The sequence below is a fragment of the Myodes glareolus genome, chromosome 10, assembly GCF_982192425.1.
Source record: "Myodes glareolus chromosome 10, mMyoGla1.1, whole genome shotgun sequence".
In the NCBI taxonomy this organism is placed as follows: domain Eukaryota; kingdom Metazoa; phylum Chordata; class Mammalia; order Rodentia; family Cricetidae; genus Myodes; species Myodes glareolus.
In genome coordinates this window covers 38,248,818-38,268,898 of record NC_142035.1, presented here as the reverse complement: position 1 = coordinate 38,268,898, position 20,081 = coordinate 38,248,818, and the positions used below count along the sequence as shown (strand labels likewise).

At 39.8% G+C, this 20,081-nt stretch overlaps 2 protein-coding genes across 5 annotated transcripts in view; one reads left to right on the top strand and one right to left on the bottom strand.

Moving 5' to 3' along the window:
• Positions 1–6,470, bottom strand: part of Esf1 (ESF1 nucleolar pre-rRNA processing protein) — a 56,018-nt gene extending 49,548 nt beyond the window's left edge. Inside the window, exons 1-3 of one of the 2 annotated variants that reach the window (XM_048455447.3) lie at positions 6,315–6,470; positions 4,208–4,887; positions 487–818 (exon numbers count right to left, since the gene is read on the bottom strand). In XM_048455447.3, coding sequence (XP_048311404.3) covers positions 487–818; positions 4,208–4,847 — 972 coding nt within the window. In that variant the 5' untranslated portion in view covers positions 4,848–4,887; positions 6,315–6,470. Of the gene's footprint in view, positions 1–486; positions 819–4,207; positions 4,888–5,994; positions 6,286–6,314 lie in introns of those variants that run through there. The other variant, XM_048455448.3, reaches the window with a different exon arrangement.
• A 55-nt stretch (positions 6,471–6,525) lies between these two features.
• Positions 6,526–20,081, top strand: part of Ndufaf5 (NADH:ubiquinone oxidoreductase complex assembly factor 5) — a 33,949-nt gene continuing 20,393 nt past the window's right edge. The window contains exons 1-3 of one of the 3 annotated variants that reach the window (XM_048455451.3): positions 6,526–6,789; positions 9,464–9,504; positions 14,111–14,174. In XM_048455451.3, coding sequence (XP_048311408.2) covers positions 6,571–6,789; positions 9,464–9,504; positions 14,111–14,174 — 324 coding nt within the window. In that variant the 5' untranslated portion in view covers positions 6,526–6,570. The remainder of the gene's footprint in view (positions 6,790–9,463; positions 9,505–14,110; positions 14,175–20,081) is intronic. The other 2 variants (XM_048455449.3, XM_048455450.3) reach the window with 2 other exon arrangements.

Below are 20,081 nucleotides of genomic sequence, written 5' to 3'. Positions count from 1 at the left end.
TTCACCTCCAGTCCTGAAGACAAAATTTAATCATCATTAATACCACCAGGGTCTAGAGATGTGATTTACAGGTAGTATCCTACCTGGCAGACAGGAGGCCCTGGGTTCAATCAAAAACAAACAAGCCCTACATTTTACCAGTAAAACTTTTCTCACTTAATTTATTTTTAATGCTTTCTTTTGTTTAGTTTTCTTTTCTGAAAAGAGACAGGATTTTACTGAGCAGGCCTATAATCCAAGTTAGCTTAGAACTCACTATGCATTCCAGGCTGATCTTAAACTTACAATGATTTTCCTGCTTCCTAAGTGATGCTACTACAGGTGCGCACCACCATGCTCTCCTTTATTTAGCCTACAAATGCTGGTCAAGAATTCCATCACTGAATTAGGTGTCCAGTTCCTTCCTACTTAATTTAATAACATCAACCAATCACCCATAAAAGCTAACTGTCATGTTATTCATAAATAATTTACTGAAAATGTTACCTCATCAGCCCGAGGAGCATCTTTATCTAATTCTCTCCAAGCATGTTCAAAACCAGGTTCTTCTGGAAATAGATCTGCAAAATCGTCTTCATCTTCAGAACTAGTTTCTATATTTCCTTTACCCCTTGCCAGATCAGGACCACTGTCACTTTCATCCTCCTCCTCTTCCTCACTATCTTCCTCCTCCTCTTCTTCCTCTTCATCATCATCAGCTGAAGTTCTATCATCACTTGTGACTTCATCTTCAGAGTCCTCATCACTTCCTATTTCACCAGCACTGTCGGAATCTTCCTCCAGGGCATCTTTGTCTCTTGCCATTATGACTGGAAGCACTACAGCATATTGGGGGAGGGAGAAAGGAGATGTGTACACTGAATTAAATTAAATACAAATTATTGATATTAGATCCAGTATAACTTCTACAAAACAAAAGGAACATAAGTTCAGTAAAATTCATGCTATATCAAATTGTTTAAGTGAAATCATAACATTTATAAGATGAAGTAACTGTATTTATATATTTATTTAGTATTTGTGGAATACCTGCTTAGTGGTTGTGTTCGGTACACAACCACTGGCAAAAAGTTATCAATTTCCAGTTGAATAAGTGACAAGCATTAAAATAAACAATCAAATCAATATGCACACATATATAATGAAATTACAAGCATTAAGTTTCCAAGGGTGTGGTTACTCAACAGCTAAATAAAGGATGAAGAGGAATTAAGTAATCACAGCGAGAAAACTGATGAAGGAAATTAGTTTTGAACAGTAAGGAAAGCATCTGTAAAGAGCTGTCAATGACAGAGAAGTAGCAATCATGTGTGGTTTGTCGCTAGCAAGGAGTCAAGAAACAAACAGATCTATTAGATTTGCACATTGAGGATGTCATCTCAACTACACTACAGAAAACTGGGGGGTAGAGCGGGTATGAGTTATAAATGGAGGGACAAAATAAAAGAAGGCAGTATAAAGCTGATGGCAAAGTGAAAAGTTTTGGTAAAACCAGACAGTACACTGACAGGGATATTCGATACAGGAACAAGAGTTTTAGAAGTGTCTTCTAAACACAGTGTCCTGCCTTCCTAACTTACAGACATGGCCACCTAGCTGCTAGACATGTAAACATGAAACACTGGAAAATAATTAATTTGATGAGATCTTATTTTAGTTGAGTTCTGGATATTTGAATTCAAAGAATCTTCAAGGTTAATAGCAGCATGCTTGCCTAGCATGCCCAAAACACTAGGTTTGATCCTTGGAATAAAATAAAGCGCCTTTGAGTCATGTAGCATCAATAGAGCTGTTTACTCTAAGAAGTATGCCAAGTGTGAGCTGGTGATTAAATTTATAACCCATTCATACATAACTGACAAAAGTTGCATTATGAATGAGATTACCAAACAGCAATAGTAACTAAAAATTTTCTGCTCACATTTTATATCTCTTAGTTACCCACATACCAAGATGTTTTGCTTAAATAGGATTTCATTTTTCTTTCACACCTCTGAAGGAGTTCGTACTCTACTTCTGAACGCAATCACCTCTGCATGTGTGAGTATCTTATGTACTGCATTTAAGCTGGTATTTGTTTCCACTTACTCAAAAGGCTCTAAGTTTGGAGAATGAAAAGTAAATTTTAAAACTTAAGATGAAGAGGGGCTGGAGAGATGGCTCAGTGGTTAAGAGCATTGCCTGCTCTTCCAAAGGTCCTGAGTTCAATTCCCGGCAACCACATGGTGGCTCACAACCATCTGGAATGAGGTCTGGTGCCCTCTTCTGGCCTGCAGGCATACATGCAGACAGAATGTATAATAAATAAATAAATATTAAAAAAAACTTAAGACGAAGAATGAAATTTGTTCTTAAGTCTACATTTTTATAATATTGATTCATTAATCCAACATTTATTGCCTACAATATACAAAATATTGAATTAGGAGAAAGTAAACAGAAAATTTATACACTCTCATTCATTTAATTAACGAATCTATTAATTAATGCATTATATTGAGGCATTAAAATTTGTCTACAGGTGAGTTAGAGGGATGGTTCAATGGTTATGACCATGTAGAAGATCTGGTTTGGTTCCCAACATCCATATGGTGGTTCACAGCCACCTGTAACTTCAATTCCAGGGTAACTTCAGATCCAATGCCCTCTTCTTTGACCTCCATAGAACATATACATATGTACAGAACTTCAAAAAATATTTTTGTTTGCATATCTGTGTATGATATGCTTGTGCATGAGGGGTGGGAAGGAGGCACATGTCATATGTGGGGGTCAGCACAATTTTGTGCAGTTGGTTCTCTACTTTCTCCTTTACATGGATACTGAAGACGAAACTCAGGCTGCAGGGCTTGAGTAGCAAGCACCTTTACCTGCTGAGCCATCTTGCCTGTTTTAAATTTAAAACAGGGTGTCATGTAGTCCACACTAGCCTCAAAATCACCATGAAGATGAGGATGGCCTAGAACTGATCCTTGTGACTTATCTTAACAATTGTCAGGCTTACAGGCATTATCAGCATGTCAGAATACAGGAAGGTATTTAAAGTAAGAAGATTTTGCAGATATTATTTGGCGAAAACTACTAAAGTCTTTAAGATTTTACTGCCTAACAGAATGGGACTACTGATCTACATACATCCAATCCTAAATTTGCTCAACAAGTTCTTTGGGCCTCAAACTTAATCCCAACTGCTACCATCCCCAAAATCTAATACAAATAATGTATCTCTTATGAATTTTTCTCTGGTTATATTTTGATTAGCCACTTTTGACATTTTTCAATCTCACTTATGGCCCTTCCTGCTACAATATTTTGTATTACAGGTTTGACAATTCTACTTTAGTTCTATGCTGTCCAATATGGAAGGTAACAATCAAAAGAGACAATTTAGTATTTGAAATATGACTCTGTCAATTTGAGATTAATACTAAACAAGAATGTAAAAGTACAAATTTGTTATCATTAATTACATAAAAAAGAAATTTTGATTTACTGGATAGAAATAAATAAAATATTTCATCTCTTTATTTTTTCTTTTTAATGCCACTATTAGGAAATACATTACAATGTATTTCTAGTGGACGGTGCCAGTAGACCAGGGTATTCATACAGAGTTAAGCAGGCCGTTATCTGCCTAAAAGCATCTACGAAAAGGAAAGAAGAGCTAAGACCAAATCTATTCTCCATACAAGTCATGCACTCTGCAGATGCTGCTTTTGCTCAAGGGAAATCAACACGTTGCTTCAGTCAAAACTGTCATCCTCTCACCAAACTATGAACCCCAGAGCACTGTGTCTGTGTGGTCGCAGGATATGCCGTTTTCTAAATGAAAAAGACAGCATACAGGCTTGCGATAGCCCTAAAGGAGGGGACCATGCCTTACAGTAGCTGTCACTTAGCTGAATAAACTAAATGAAGAGTACCCAATTCTACTTACCGTCTTCAAGCACATCTCTTCCTATGTAACAACATACAGCAGCTCTCAGCATTGTTCACTAGAAACCAATATCACTTACCCAAGTTTTCCTGCTTGTCTTCTGGTATCAAAACAAGCAGAAATCATTGCATATTGTTTCTTTCATAGTTATATATTTTAAAATAAAACACTTGTCTGTTCTCATCATACTACAAAAATAATTACTGTTTACATGTTTAAAAGAGCACAGCAAAATAGTGTAATACAGAAGAATCAGTACTCCCAACCAACCTGATTGCTTTTCTCTTTTTGCCTTAGAACAAGTGATTGTTGGAGATTTCACAGTTTCAGAGGTACTGGAATCTTTGGTCCTTGGTTTTTCTTTGGGCAAAGAATCTGTATTGTGATCGGTGATGTTCCTTTTCTTTTTGGTATTTTGTGGAAATTCTTCACTATTCTTTTTGGGACTTATTTCTGAATTTATCTTTTGAGATTTACACAAGTTTTTCATTTTTTGAATTCTTTCAGAATTATCTAAATCATTTTTATTTATAAGATCCTTCTGATCAATTTTTTTGGTTTTTTCCTTTTTCTCCTCAATCAGCATTTTTGACTTCTCTTCTTTTTCGGCCTGTTTCTTTTTCTGCTTTAGTTTCTTTTGGTCCAGTACTTTGCTTTCTTCATCAGAGAGATCAGAATCAGAGTCTGAAAGGTCATAGAAGCGTTTCAAGTCTTCCGTAGTGCTGTGGGTGATAGGGCGCCCTCTTTTATCAACAGCATAGTTCAATTTAAACTTTTTGTCATGAAACATGGCTCGAAATCTCTTGTCAATTTTGACTTTTCGGTCCTTCTCTGGCATTTCCCAAAATCTGGGATCCTTTGAAACCCGCCTAAACCGCTGATCATTCATTATTTCTTGTTTCGATGACATTTTTACGTCTTACTGAAGAAATATCCAGAAAAACCAAACACTGGAAAATAAAATAAATATTACAATGATAAATGGTCAACACAATTAAAATATAGAGAAAAAAACCCACATTTGTTCACTGTGTTCTCTCTCTCTCTCTAACTGTACCAAAATTAAGACAGCTTAAACTTAATTTCAGCTACACAACCTATTCTGGGTCAAACATAAAAAAAGAAAAACATAGTAAAATATAATCATTACATTACAGCTTACTTGAAATGAGTTTAAGACAAAGCAAACAGAATCCTAGGGCAATGTTTTGTAGCTGATTGCCCTCATTATTTCTGTATTTCTAGGCTGTATTTGTCATCAATTAAAAGATTACTAGGGCACAGAGTCACATACATGCAAAACCAGGGTATTGAAGGCAGAGACATGATTATCAAGAGTTTGAGGCTAGACCTTATATAGTTACAGAGGGAACTGGTGGTCAGCCTTGGCTACACAGTGAGACTGCTTCAAGAAACCAAAGCCTGATGCTTGGGAGAAGGCCCAGTCAATGAAGTGCTTCCTGCTTAAGTATGACACGGATTTGATCCTCTAGAAAAAAAGCATAAAGCTGGGCAGTGTGGTGGCACACACCTTTAATCCCAGCACTTGGGAGGCAGAGGCAGCAGGCGGATCTCGGTCAGTTCGAGGCCAGCCTGGTCTACAAAGTGAGTTCCAGGGCAGGCAGGGCTACACAGAGAAACCCTGTTTGGAAAAAAAACAAGAACCCACTCCTGCGGAGGATCCTGGTCATCCAACTTAGCTTATTTGAGGAGCTTCAGGTTTCAATGAGAGCTCCTCTCTCAAAAAATAAGGCGGAGGGCAATTGAGGAAGACACGTTTAGCCTCCACCTTTGGCCCCCATAAGCAAGCACCCCTCCCAACATATGAGCACACAAGTGCTGGACATGTGGCCTGATGTGACCATCTGTATATGCAACACAGAGAAAAGAACAAGATTCTCAAATCTCAGCTGGTCTCATTTGTTTATACTCTGGTCCCATTCTCTTTGTTAATCTTCATATTCTCAACTGAGCTGCTGTACTTCAAAACCCTTTACATTCTAACGGGAAAAACATAAAACGTCACGGATGCGCTGAAAAATTCCAGATGTATTAACCTTCGGATAGCTTTACGATAGAGACGACCACCACACCCAGCAATCGGAGGTAATGCTTGTCAATGTTGCAGACTGAAGCCCGCGACAGACGTGGGATGTTCAGAGGAGCGAAAGCAACTCGACCTCACTGCAAACGCTTCCTCTCACCCCTACAGGTCCACCCATCCTCTGGCCTGGGAGCTCCAGGTTGGTTGGTTCCGGAACGATCCTCTCGCCTCAGAAACTTTCGGGGAAATTTCCTCAGCTGAGGTCGCTCCGAGAGCAGCCTTGAAGAGAACAACGAGGCCATAAAGAGACCAAATAATAGGCGCACTACTCACAAACCCCAAGGCGATCCCGTCGGAGACCCACACAACTTCTCACTCGTCTTTTCGGATCCCGGTCTGAGTTCACATGGAGCACACTCCTACAATCCTTTGCGTGAAGCTCGGTCGTAACGGCAGGCGAGCTAGGCCAAACTAGTTCAACTTTGCCTTTTCCCTCATGGAACAATTTTGTATCGTTGTGCTAGCCGTAGTCCCACCGGCGCATGCGCACAATCGAAAACCATGCCCTGTAGTGGCGCCGTGGCTGGAGATGCTGCGACCGGTCGTTCTTTGGCGCCTAACGCGGCTTGGGGGCCCGGCGGTCTCTACAGGGAGCGGTGGTCGCAGGGAGGTAGCTTCAGGTGTCCCTCCTTCTGGCAGCACCTCGCCCAGAGCCCTAAACATCTTCGACCGGGAATTGAAGAGGAAGCAGAAAAACTGGGCAGCCCGACAGCCTGAGCCCATGAAATTTGACTACCTGAAGGAGGAGGTGAGACCACGGGAACTGCGGCGGAGGGAGGCGCGGAGCCCGAGAGGGCGGGCAGAGCCACCCGGCCCTGTGACCTTGAGAAATTTCACCTTTCTGGGCCTTTGTCTTCTCAAAGTCCGGGGCTCGGGTAGTGTGCGCGGCAGTCACTCATTCGCTTAGCAAGTACTGCTTCTGCTTGAGTTCCAGAGCAAAACAATACCCCCCCCCCCTCAAAACACACACACTCCAGACCCCCGCTTTTGCAGGATAGCATTAAGGAGAGAGCGCGAGACACGCATAGACAAGGAATGTAATTTCAGCTAAATGAGGTGAAGAAGAAGTGAAATGACCTGATTGATGGCACGGATGGTCAAGAGCGGCTGCTTTGGAGAAAGATGTGAAAAATCAGTCGAGCTGAGATGGGAGATCGGATGAGTCACCTAGGAAAAGGAAGAGATAAGTCCAGAACTCCTGAGGCGGAAAGGACCTGTAAGGGCCCTTCAATAAGCACCTCTTTCTGGAAGAAAAGCACCCGGATTACAGCCCGATTGAAGCCGCGTGAATGCAGAACTAGAATATATTCAGTAAAGTATATGAAGATCATTTTTGAATGATGTACAAAGTGGGCTGCTCAGGGAAAAGACTTCAATGTGCCTAATCCCTTGCCCACCACCCTTTCAAAACAAACAAACAAAACTATATTTCGAGTTTTCAAATAGCAGTCACAGCTCCAGAATGTTTATAGGAGGCTGAGTGATACGTGTGGAATAGTAGACTTCACTCCAGATGTCACTAGCCCAGTGCAGGGTGCTACTTGCCATTCAGTTTCTTTTATATTGTGCTGGGGGAACTGGTCAACTGTATTTTTCCAGACTTGATGTTTACTAATTTGCAGACGTTACTAAAAGGAAAAAAAAAAAGCTGTTAATGTAGATTGGGTAAGTATGGTAACACATGTCTGTGATCCTGGCATTCAGGAGGCTGAAGCTGGGGGATTAGAGGATTGTTAGGAGTTCAGAGCCAGCCTGGGTGCCCTTTCACAGCCAAAACAAAAACATAGTTAATTCATTTAGGAGCTATACAAAGTTTGTACTAAGTTTTTAATTAAGTGATCATTTATATACTGATTTATAATCCTTAGCCAAGGTGAATAATTTTTAGCTTAATGTATCTCATGTCAATGTCTGTGAGCACTAATATATCATTTATTGTTAAGAAAAATCCTAAGACAAGCCACTTCGCCGGCTCAAGGAAATCCAATCAGGCCAAATCAAACCGAATTAAAATGCCCGTGTTTTATTAAATGCAGCACTCTCGATTGGCCTAGAGCTTGGCAGGGGAGATAGAAAACCGGGGAGCATATGCAAAACCCAGGACCATGTATTCCTCCTCTGGGCTCCCAATTAAATACCCTGTGGGAGGGGTCAGGACCTGGCATGCTCTGGGATTTGGAGTCTACACCAATGCAACTCCCAGGCCAGGGGGCTGGCATGGATGATGCCAGGGGCTGGAGTGACGCCCCCAACTTAATGTTACAGTTGTGTTGGTCTTAGTTGGGGTTTCTATTGTTGTGATAAAATGCTATGATTAAAAACAACTTGAGGAAGAAAGGATTTATCTTAAAACTCCCAAATTACACTTCATTTCTGAGGGAAGTCAGGCCAGGAACCTGGAGGCAGGAACTGAAGCAAAGGCTATGGAGTCATGCTTCTTGCTGGTCTGCTCCTGATGCCTTGCTCATCCTGCTTTCTTATACCATCCAAGACTAATCTTATGGAAACATTTTCTCAACTAAGATTTCCCTCTTTCATGTGGGCAGTGGTCAGCCCACACCTTTTTGGCCCGTACTTTTAATCCCAGCATTCAGGAGGCAGAGGTACAATCTGTGAGTTTGAGGCCAGCATGGTCTACAAAACAAGTTCCAGGACAGCGGAGGCTGTTACACAGAGAAATCCTGTCTTGAGAAACTTAAAAAAAAAAAAAAAAAGAAGGAAAGAAAGAATTCCCTCTTCCAGATGTGTCTGGATTTGTGTTGAGTTGACAAAAACCAATTAGGATAATGTTTCTTTCCTTTTTATTCTTATCTTGTATCACAAGGAATACAAAGGCCAAGTATGTATACCATTTTTAAAGATTGTTTAGTTGTTTAGAGCAGCTTTTTGATTTGTTTGTTTTGAGGCAGAATCTCACTGTAGGTCTGGTTGTCCTGGAATTCACTATGGAATGTAGACCAGTTTGGCCTCAAACTCATAAGAGATCCATCTGCCTCAGCCTCCTTGTTTTTATGTTGTTTTTGTGGTTTTGAGACAAGGGTCTTTATAGTATATGCTAGCTTGGAACTCACCATGATCACCATTTATTACAGACTAGCCTCAGACTTGTGGCAGTCCTCCTGCCTGCCAGGTCTATAAACATCTATAGACATATAGCTGCTACACTTAGCAGATTATTTAATCTTGATTTTATTAAATTGGCTCTAAAGTAATTTGCTTCAGTTTGTTTCCAGGGATATTATGTTTTATAGTATTTTATCTATATCCAGGATTTGTAAAGAAAGTTGCTGTGGGAAAATAGAAAATGGGATTACAAAGTACTTATCATTTTGAAACGTAAGTTGACTCTTAGGAAAAAAAGAATGTTACTTCTCTGTTAAACCTTCTCCGTGTATTTAACCCACTGACTTGACATTTTTCAGGTTGGCAGTCGGATTGCAGACCGTGTATATGACATAGCCAGGTAGGAGATGATGTTATAATGAGATGCAATCCCTCTCCTTCTCCTTCTCTCCCCGCTTGTCTTTCTTCTCTTAGTCTCTCTGTCTCTCTTTTCCTAAATAGTGTCTTGCTCTAACTCCTAGGCCTGGCTTTGAACTAAGCATCTGGGAATACAGACATGCTCCACCACTCCTGGTGAGCAACAAAATCTGCCCTTGAGTGGAGACTTGAAACTAAATGATGATAACTTGACATGTGAGAATTTTATTACCAGAATTGGTGATATAAATCACTCTAAACATCTTCTTTCCTTTTCAGATGCTTGGGATAGGGTCTCATGATGTAGCCCAGGCTGCCTGGCTTCCGGCTCATGGCACCACTCTTGCCTCTGCCTCCTGAGTGCTGAGATAATGAGCATGCATAGCCCCACCTGGCTGCCCTTTTTCTTGTCTGGGAAAGCAAATGACATTTTCTTCATTGTTGCTTTCTTTTTTAAAAAATAGTATGGATGTAAAACTTTTGCCTTTCTTCAAGACTGAATGGCTGATCTATTGGTTTAGCCCAGATTTAGTAATAGAGAGATTGCTCAAAATATGGAACTAAAATGTTGACTACATGTGAAATCTTAAGATTTATTAAACCTATGTTTAGGTTTTGCTGAAATGAGCAATAGAATCTTTTGCCATATGAATGAGGGAGAAAGTGTAGCTAGATTTGTTTCCCAGTTTATGTTGGTGAGGCCTTGCCCGTTTTATCTTACACATTGCTAATGGTAGTACAGATTTTATGACAGTTCTCTGGGGAATGACTTGAGAAAGAGCACTTTCATTAAGTAGTATAAAAATCTTGCTGCATCTGTTGCTCTGTGCTCTGGGCATAATGAAAGCTTTATTGATTCAGGCTTGTCACCATATAGTGGAACTGCAGCCAAGTAATAGCTTTATACTAGAATCACTCTCTGACCTTAGCAAATCACTCCTTTTTGTTGACTTTTCTTTAAGTGACCTTCATTGAATTATACCAACATGGGATAAAAATATTATAGTTTTCTGTTAAAAGCAGGGAGAGTTTTATAAAATCACAGGCTCTTTGGCTGTATTTTGGATACACCTTTACAAATGAGAAGGAGTCTGTAATTTTGTAAGGTAGAAAATACTTCCTTATGGCAAAATGCCCCCTCCTTTCATTTTTGTGACTATTTTAAAGACAAAAATAGCTTACTGTTATCATTTCCCTGAATTATACTCTGTTTGTGATTTAATGAATGAAACATTAAGTTTTGCTTTTCAGTTCGGAGTTCACAAACTGTGCCCCAGCTATAAGGTTAATAAAGCTAAATCCACAAAGATTGTTGTGATTGTGACTGAAATTTTAATTTAAACATTAAATTTTTGGAATTAAATTCTTTAAAATACTTGTAAATGTCCTTGTGTTGACATCCTGTCCATTATTAGAATACTTAGCAGGCCTGGATTTGTGCTTACCATGCATAAGCCTACAGTTTCCATCCTTTGTGTCATAAGGAGAAACAAACAGCTGAGAAGTTTGTATTATCAGTGCTCTGTTTTATTAATTTTTAAAACTACACAGATTTTTGTTACAATTTTTGAGAGTTGATGCCTATTTAATACTGTTAAACAGTGAGATATCTCATTTTTCTTAAACAGTTAAACTGAGCTGAATATTTTATACATAGTAAAAGCAGTAATCTCTTTTTTTCTGAAGACTTTGTTTGTAATTTTATCTGTATATATGTGCACCTGAATCTATGTAAATTAAACAGTGAGATAGCTTATTTTTCTTAAACAGTTAAACTGAGCTGAATATTTTATACATAGTAAAAGCAGTAATCTTTTTTTGTTTTCTGAAGACTTTGTTTGTAATTTTATCTGTATATATGTGCACCTGAATCTGTGTAAATGCAGGTACCTACAGAGTCTGGAAGACGGCATCAGAGACCCTGGAACTAGGGTTACAGGTAGTCGTTAGCCACCTGATATGAGTGTTGGAAGCTGATCTGGGTCCTCTGCAAATGCAGCAAGTGCTCTTATTCATGGAGCTTTCTCCTTGGCCCCACACTTTTTCATTTTATTTATGAGGAAACAGATGTAGCCAGGCTAAATCACGTTTAGTCACATGTGCAGGTCCAAAATTTGAATGCATGTTTTTCTAATTCTAAAAGTTATGTACGTATTTATTGCTCCTTCATAATCCAGTCATAATTAAGTAAAATAATTACTTAATAATTAATTAAAATAATTAAGTAACATAATTAAGTAAAATAAATCGTCAGTAGTGGTTTTCCACCTGGTATTTTATAATTTGACATGCATCTTTTTATTATTTTTTATGTGTATGCATCAACATGTGTGCATACGTGTGTTACAGGTATGTGTGTGCATATGTACTTACGCATATTGAAACCAGAAGTTGATGTTGGGTGTCTTCCTTGTCACTTTTTACCATATTTTTTTTGAGATGGAGTCTTGCCTGGAGCTTGCTGATTATGCTAGACTGGTGTCTCAGATAGGGTTTCTAATGCTGTGTAGATACACGATGACCAGGGCAACTCTTATAAAGGAAAACAGTTAATTGGGATGGCCTGCTTATGGTTATACAATCAATAAAAACTCAGAGACATATATTGGGGTTCATCTGGAAGGCCAGAAAAGCAAAGCAGCCAGCTACTGGCTCTTACATTAACCTCAGTTCGAAAATGGTGATCCTGCCTCCAGGAAACCTCAGAATTAGACTGAAACCGAGAGCTGTCTCCTCCTATTTTATAATCTTCTGTAGGGCTGGGATTAAAGGCGTGCACCACTACGGCCTGGTTTCTATGGCAAGCTACTGAGATTAAAGGTGTGTGTTATTGTGGCTATAGGGATTACAGGTGTGTGCCATTACTGCCTGGTCTGTAAGGCTGGCCAATGTGACAGTTTTACTTTTCTGATTTCAGGCAAGCTTTATTTATTAAAATACAAATGAAATGCCACTACATTTTTCAGTTCAGAGGTTCAACCCATTATCATTATGGTATAGAACATGGCAGTATTCAGGCAGACATGGTGCTGAAGAAGTAGCTGGGAATCCTACATCTTGCAGGCAACAGGAAGTTAACTGAGGCACTGGGTGGTATCCTGAGCATAAGAAATCTCAGCCTGCCCCCACAGCGACACACTTCCTCTAAAAAGGCTACACTTCCTAGTAGTGCCACTCCCTTTGGGGGCCAGTTTCTTTCCTGCTTCCACAGCTGGCTGTCTAGCAAGCCCCAGAGATCCATCTGTCTCTTCCTTTCCAGTGCTGGGATTATAGGCACATGCTGCCACACTGAAGCTTCACTTTTATGTGAATGCTGGTGCTTGGAAGTCATCATGCTTGCACGGAAAGCATTTTATTAACTGGGCCATCTCCTTAGCCCAGTTTTGGCAATCATTCTTTTTAATTAATTTAGTTTTTAAGATTTCATTTTACATTCCAACCACAGTTCTCCCCTGCTCATCTCCCTTGGCAGCCATTCTTAAGAAAAATTAAACTGCAGTTTTTTCTGTTCTTTTATTTATAGAAACAGTTGATATTTGTCCCAATTTAGAGGAGCTAGTCTAATGTGGAGCTTTACTCTCTGGCTCTAGATTCAGATTGACTGGATTCAAGTGTTGATTGCTGCTTATATGAGATGTTTGAGTTGGGACCTGGAAGATAGCTCAGTAGTTAAGAGAACTGGTTGTGCTTCCAGAGGACTTGGGTTCTGTACTCAGTACCCACATGGAGGTTCACAGCCATCTGTAACTTCAGTTCTAAGGGATCGGATGCCCACTTTTGGTTTCTGTGGTCACCAGGCGTGAATATGATATACATACAATACATTGCCATCAAAACACTCAGATATATAAAATAAGAATTAAAAAATATGTATTTAAAGAAAAGAAGATATTTGAATTGACTTATGTAGCCCTGGACACTAGGAACTTACTATACTCCTAAGTTTTCAATAATTTTTGGAGTTTTTAAGAAGGGCGTGTTTTTAGTTGTTTTTTTCCCTTGGTGCTGGAGGTTGAATTGAGTGTCTTGCACATGCTAAGCAAGAACTCTACCACTGAGCTGTATCCCCAGCCCAAGTTTAAAAATGCTTGATGACATTTCATATGGAAAGCTGAACACATTTCTAAGTGTTCTCCTGCCTCAAAGTGTTTGAGAAGTAGAGCTAATGATTGATCCTCAGTTAAATGTGCCATTTTTTTCCCCATGTTAATTTACATTTAGCTTGTTTTCAATATTTGGATGATTAAACTCAGATACCTTTGTTAAATGTGTTCTTCAAAGTCATGTCTAAACTTTTTTCTTTGTTTATTTGTGCTGCCAGAACTTGAACTCACACATGCTAGGTAGGTGCTGTGCTGCTGACCAACATCCCCTGCCTAAGGCTGGGTCTTCATGGTTGAGTATTAGGACCTGTGGATTAGTGACTAGTTCAAAGAGACTTGATCTGTATATTATATCTTCTTCTAGATACAGCTGGTGCATCAAGGCTTCTGAAAGGTGTAGTTAGTAAAATGTTTTTACTTAAGATTAGTTCTTGATTATTTTATGGACTGTATTGCAAAACTTAGCTTTTATGTCTGTTTTTTCAGAGATTTTCCCCTTGCACTGGACGTGGGATGTGGAAGAGGCTACATAGCACAACATTTGAATAAGGTATTTTATACACGGGCTTAATCAACTTTGAAAAATAAAATTGTGTGTGTGCACATACATAAGCATGCCTAGAGCCTTGGTTTGTGTGTGCAGGTACATGTGTGCCTTGGTGTCATTCCTCAGGTGCTCTCTGAGGTGCCATCTATCTTTGTGGTTTTTGAGACAAGTCTCTTGTAGGCCTGCTTCTTGCCAAGTAGGCTCTACTAGGGGGCCAGGAAGCCTTAGGAGCTGCCTGTCTCTTCTACCCCTTTCCAAGCATTACAGGAACCACTGTGATCAGCTTTTTAAATGTGGGTTCAGGGAATTGAACTCACAGTACTTTGAAGGCAACTAATTTATCTCCTCAGCCCCTAATTTAGTTTATTATAAGAAAAGACTTCTCGCCGAGCAGTGGTGGCGCACGCCTTTAATCCCAGCACTTAGGAGGCAGAGGCAGGCGGATCTCTGTGAGTTCGAGGCTAGCCTGATCTATAAGAACTAGTTCCAGGACAGACTCTAAAACTACAGCAAAACCTTGTCTTGAAAAACCAAAAAAAAAAAAAAAAAAAAAAAAAAAAAAGAGAGAGAGAGAGAAAAGACTTCTCTGATCACATTAGTTGAATATTTAGATTTCGATTGTGTTAAAATTGCTAAACATTTATTCAGTGCTTCTAATACAATAATTTTTAAGGAATTTGAGAATTCTAAAGAAATTCACTAATTTCTTTAAACCTATATATTTTTCTCTTGTTTTTATTTGTTTAAGCATTCATTTTTGATAATTTATTTTAATAATAAAAGCTGGTGTGTAGTGCAGTGGCAGAACACTTGCTCATCATATGTGAAGCTCTGGATTTGATTCTTGGCAGTGCAGAATACATACATTCATAATCAAGAAAAATTTTATTAGTTAGAAACTGTATAAAATATAGATAGCATTTAATAGTACTCACAATATTTTATTTCACATTTTGTAACGCAAGCCATGTCTTAGGATTTCTATTGTGAGAAGACGCCTTTTTTTTTTTTCTTAATTTATTGTATATACTGTTCTGCCTGCATGCCAGAAGAGGGTGCCAGATGATTTTGAACCACCATGTGGTTACTGGGAATTGAATTTAGAACCTTTAGAAGAAGCCAGTGCTCCTAACTCCTGAACCATCTCCAGCCTCTGACCTCAGTGTCTCTTATAAAGGAAAACATCTAATTGGGGCTGACTTACAGGTTTGGTCCGTTGTTGTCATCACGGAAAGTATAGTGGCATGCAGGCAGACATGGTGCTAGAGAATGAGTTCTACATCTGGATCTGCAGACAGCAGGAAGAGACACTGGGCCTGACTTGAGCATTTGAAACCCTAAAGCTTACCCCCCAGTGGCACACTTCCTGCAACAAGGCCATACCTCCTAATCCCTAAGTAGGGGCATTCCCCAATGACCAAACATTCAAATCTGTGAGCCTCTGGGGCCATTCTTAGTCGTCTCCCCAAAAATCATAAATAAATTCATTTATTCACTTAGTCTTTTATGCATAAGACACTGCTAGACACAAAGATGAAAATGGGATTTAAAAAATATTTGTCTTATTTTTAGTTATGAGCAGATATGTTGGCATGTGGATATGTGCACCTGAGTGCAGGTGCCCACAGGGATGAGAGACATTGGATCCCCTGGGGCTGTGAGCCACCTGACATGGGTAGGAAATGAACTTGAATCCCCTGAAAGAGCAGAAGATACTCTTTAACTTCTGAGCCATTTCAAAGCTCCTGAAACATCTTAAGAAAAATCTACTTTGATAAAGCATATATTTGGGCTGGGGTGCAGGGGAATTGTGAGACTCCCCAAACGCTGCTACTGACAATAAGAAATGCCGTAGGAAATAAAACATTCGCTGAAGTGCAGTGAAAGTTAAAGGCTAGGAGAAACTTAAGAATTTCTTTGATGTGGCCATAGAGGCACAGGATCTGGGTCGGTGGTTCATAGCATTGAAAGTCAGCATGGCAGAAGGTCAGTGAGAGTGCTGTGGAGTATTATATAGTGATGCTTAGGGACTATTAATTTGGCATGTCATGTAAGAATTAGTAAAGGAGAAAGACAGATTCATTAGGAGGCAGTGTTAAAGGCAGTGCAGTCTTGGGAGATGAAGCAGATTTAAAAGCTGTAATGTATGAAAAACCTAATAAACCCAGCAGAACTTGATGAGTGATTGGGCCTGGAATTCTCTTTTGGATTTCATATATATCTGCAGCTCACTCCTTTCTGCCTTGGTCTCACCACATTGACCCTAGCTGTCTGCACCTCTTGCCTAAACTGCAGTCGCTTCCACATTGGTCTCCCTGCTTCTATCTTTGGCCCCAACAATCTGTTCTCACTTCAGGGTGATTCTTTTAAAGTAGAAGCCAAGTCATACTCCATCTTCTCAGAATTGTTGGATTCTCTTCTAACTTAGTCATAATCATGTATCTCATGTGTATGTTTGTATGTGTGCAAACACGTGCCTGTCACACCACACATACAGAGATCAGAGGATATAGAAAACTGATTATATCCATCTACCATGTCAGATTGGCTGGTGCCTGGCATCTTTACTCATTGAGCCATCTCAACAGTCTTACGATTACTTTCTAAAATAGTGCCCCACGTTTGCCGACCCTAAGTTCCATACCTCTTATTAGTCCATAATGTATGTTTGTTTCTTTAGTGTCTTTCTTCTTGTACTAGACTTGCTAATTTTTGTTCATTACCAAAATTGTAGTTCCTATAACCCTCAATGAATAATCTTGACATCATGAATGCATGAATGTTAAGGTAACTTCAACTCAGTAGGTGTATAACTCTGATAGAACACTTGCCTAATGTGAACTCTACTACTAAGCTGTGTCTCTGGCCCATCTTTTGATTTTTAAGAAGCAGAAGTCAATTTAAATACAGAGGTATTTGTTGGAAGTTCTTATGCAACTCAGATTTGGAAGTAGAGCTGTCTCTCACAAGGTATTGGGACTTAGAAACCTAAATATGAAGTGTACCCCCGTTTACATGCTTTCTAGGGTTACATGGATGCTGCATGTTATCTTCTGTCTTTCTCTCTTGTAGACTATCCCTAGTACTCTTGATGTATGTGGTTCCAGTCTAGCTTTTTCTAGCTCATAAGAGCTAATTGTTATCTCCAACTCTTTAATGGCATTATGTTGATAACTTGAAATCAGCTATGGCAGAAATAGTCACACCATGCAAACTGTCAAGTGCTACAAAATAGCACCCTGCTAAGAGTTAGATTTTAGCAGCCACTGCTCTAACCTTAAGTGTATGTGCTCTCTCGCTCAGAGACCTTTGCTCCTGTCTGTATGTATCTTTGTTCAGACTTTCAAGAGACAGACTGATAATCAGATTAGCTTATCTCTTTGCTCTCCACAGTAGTGTCTTGGAACTGGCATCTGAAAACCAGTTCTGCACCTCCCTTACCAAGTTTGTATCCAGTAGGATGTAATCTACCTTGTCAGAGTAGCTATGCCATGGAAATCAGCAAACAGTTCAACTTACAGTGCCCTCTTTCTCTTTCCCGCTGCCTAACAAAGTATTGGTAGGGTATACACTTGCTAAGCAGTGAGCCAAAAAAGTGAATGTGCTGTGAGCCGAAAAGTAGCGGTTTCTCTAACAGCTGTGAAGCCACAATAGCAATCACTGAAGATGTTTCATGGAGGTCTCATGGTGCTATGGATGAAGAGATAGAGTGACCAGGACTGACCCAGTGAGAACAGACTGCTGTGCTCATGCTTAGACCATGAGCCGCCACTAGGGGGCGATTTAGTGAACAGTGACATGGTAGGCACCAAGAATTGTGGACCTCATGAATAGAGTCCTTAATTATAAGCAAAAAACTATCAAGTGTATATTTCTAATACACAAATAAAACTGGATAAAACCAAAAAGGTGCTTAGAGGTAAGAATTTTCTCAAGACTGGGAAGATAATGCTTGTTGTTAGGTGAGAGGAAGCGACCAGAAGACAGATTTAAAGATTAGAGGAGGTAATGATGGAGGGATCAGGGTCCTGGAGAAAAGAGCAACATGGGGAATTTAATATGGGACAGAAGTCGTCTGAACCCTTTTACTCTTGGAAAGAAGAAACAGAAAATGAGCCCCTTAGCTCCTGTGAAGTGTTTTCTTGCTTTCTCTGTAAACTCTTTGAATGGAGACTGAAAGCAGGAATCTGTTCCAAGTCCTTTTATCACAGGAGTGTGCTGTAACAGGAGGGGTTGCTTGTCATGGTTTCTGTCCTGCCCAGTTCCCACAGCGGGCAAGTTCCAAAGAAAATCGCACAGATCTCCATAAGATTATAAACTTATTGGCCCATTAGCTCAGGCATCTTATTATCTCTTGTAGCTTATATTAACACATTATTCTCATCTATGTTAGCCATGTGACTTAGTACCTTTTTCAGTGGAGCAGGTCACATCCTGCTTTTTCGGTGACTGGGCAGGACTGGGAGGAATGGGTTTTCTCCTTCCTAGAATTCTCCTATTCTCATCGCCCCACCTCTACTTCCTGTCTGGTTGACCCACCTATACTTCCTGCCTGACCAATCAGCTTTTATTTAAAACATGATTGACAGAATACAATTATCCCACCCCACCCCCCCCCTTTTTAGACAGAAAAATATCCATAGTCCATTTTTTAGGAATGTAGGTGTAGTATTCCAGGCTACTTCTGACTGGAGTATCTTGTGAGGCTTGATCATCTCAGGCAGCAGTCTTAAATCTGTTCTGGATGTAGAACTCAGACATCTGGGCCATCTGTTCCTAACGGAGATTTCTCAGGTGGTCTTCCTTGATCAAACCTGATTTTTCTTAACTCAGAATGAATTCCACAGCCTCTCATTTCCCGTGGAAACAAAAGCAAAATCTCTTCTTCAAAGAAACATACCTTCTGACTTCAGTTTTGAAGTCAAGGTATTTTCAAAATACCTATCTGGGATTAATTTAGCAGCATTTATAAGCAAATATCTTTTAGCAGCTGTTGCTCCTTCCTCAGCATTCAAACAATTTAAAGAGAACATAGTAACATGTATAGTAACATAGTAACAGTAAGATTCTCTCTGTATTTTTCATCTTTACGTGGCTTTATTTTAACCTTTTCCTTTTATTTTTGCTTTTAACTTTTGGCTTTTTGAGGCAGATTCTCGTGTATCTTTGTCCTTGAACTCACAGAGATCTCTGCCTCCCCAGTGCTGAGATTAAAGGTGTGTGCTATCACACCTTGAACTCACAGAGATCTGTCTGCCTCTGCTTCCCAGGCATCGGGATTAAATGTGTGTGCTACCACATCTTGAACTCACAGAGGTCTGTCAGCCTCTGCCTCCCAGGCATTGGGATTAAAGGTGTGTACCACCACACCCAAATATTCTTTTTTTCTTTTAAGAACTTTAACCTTTAGCCTGCATATATTTTTAACACATAGTAAACCATTTAGAGGTTTTTATCGTCTTTGAATCTCTCTTTACTGTTTATCTCTCTTTTTCAAGCAATATAGGTAGGATTAAAGCCGTGGCTTTGATGGCTGAATCCAGCCCATTCCTCAGCTTTCTGTGATTCCAGCCTCATGGCGGAGGTACTGGCTGTAGCCATGTTTATTGCCACAACTCTGTGGCGTTTCAAGGTCCCTGTCAGCAAGCAAGCTGCAGCAGTGTGCTCACAAACCACACTCAAATCATCCATAGTCGAACCGCCTGCCTGAAAGAGTCAGAGTTTGCTCTGGCTGGACGGCCCAGAAAGCCACCTTTTTAAAATGGCACAGCTTTATTCCTGCTATGGCTGAAAACCAAAAAGCATGCGGTCAGCTTTTATCAACACCGTTTAAGTGTTTCGTGGCAGGACCTCTTAAAACAGCTGCAAGGTTTTGCAGCTATAGCTGAGTCAGGAAGCCTCTCTTAAATG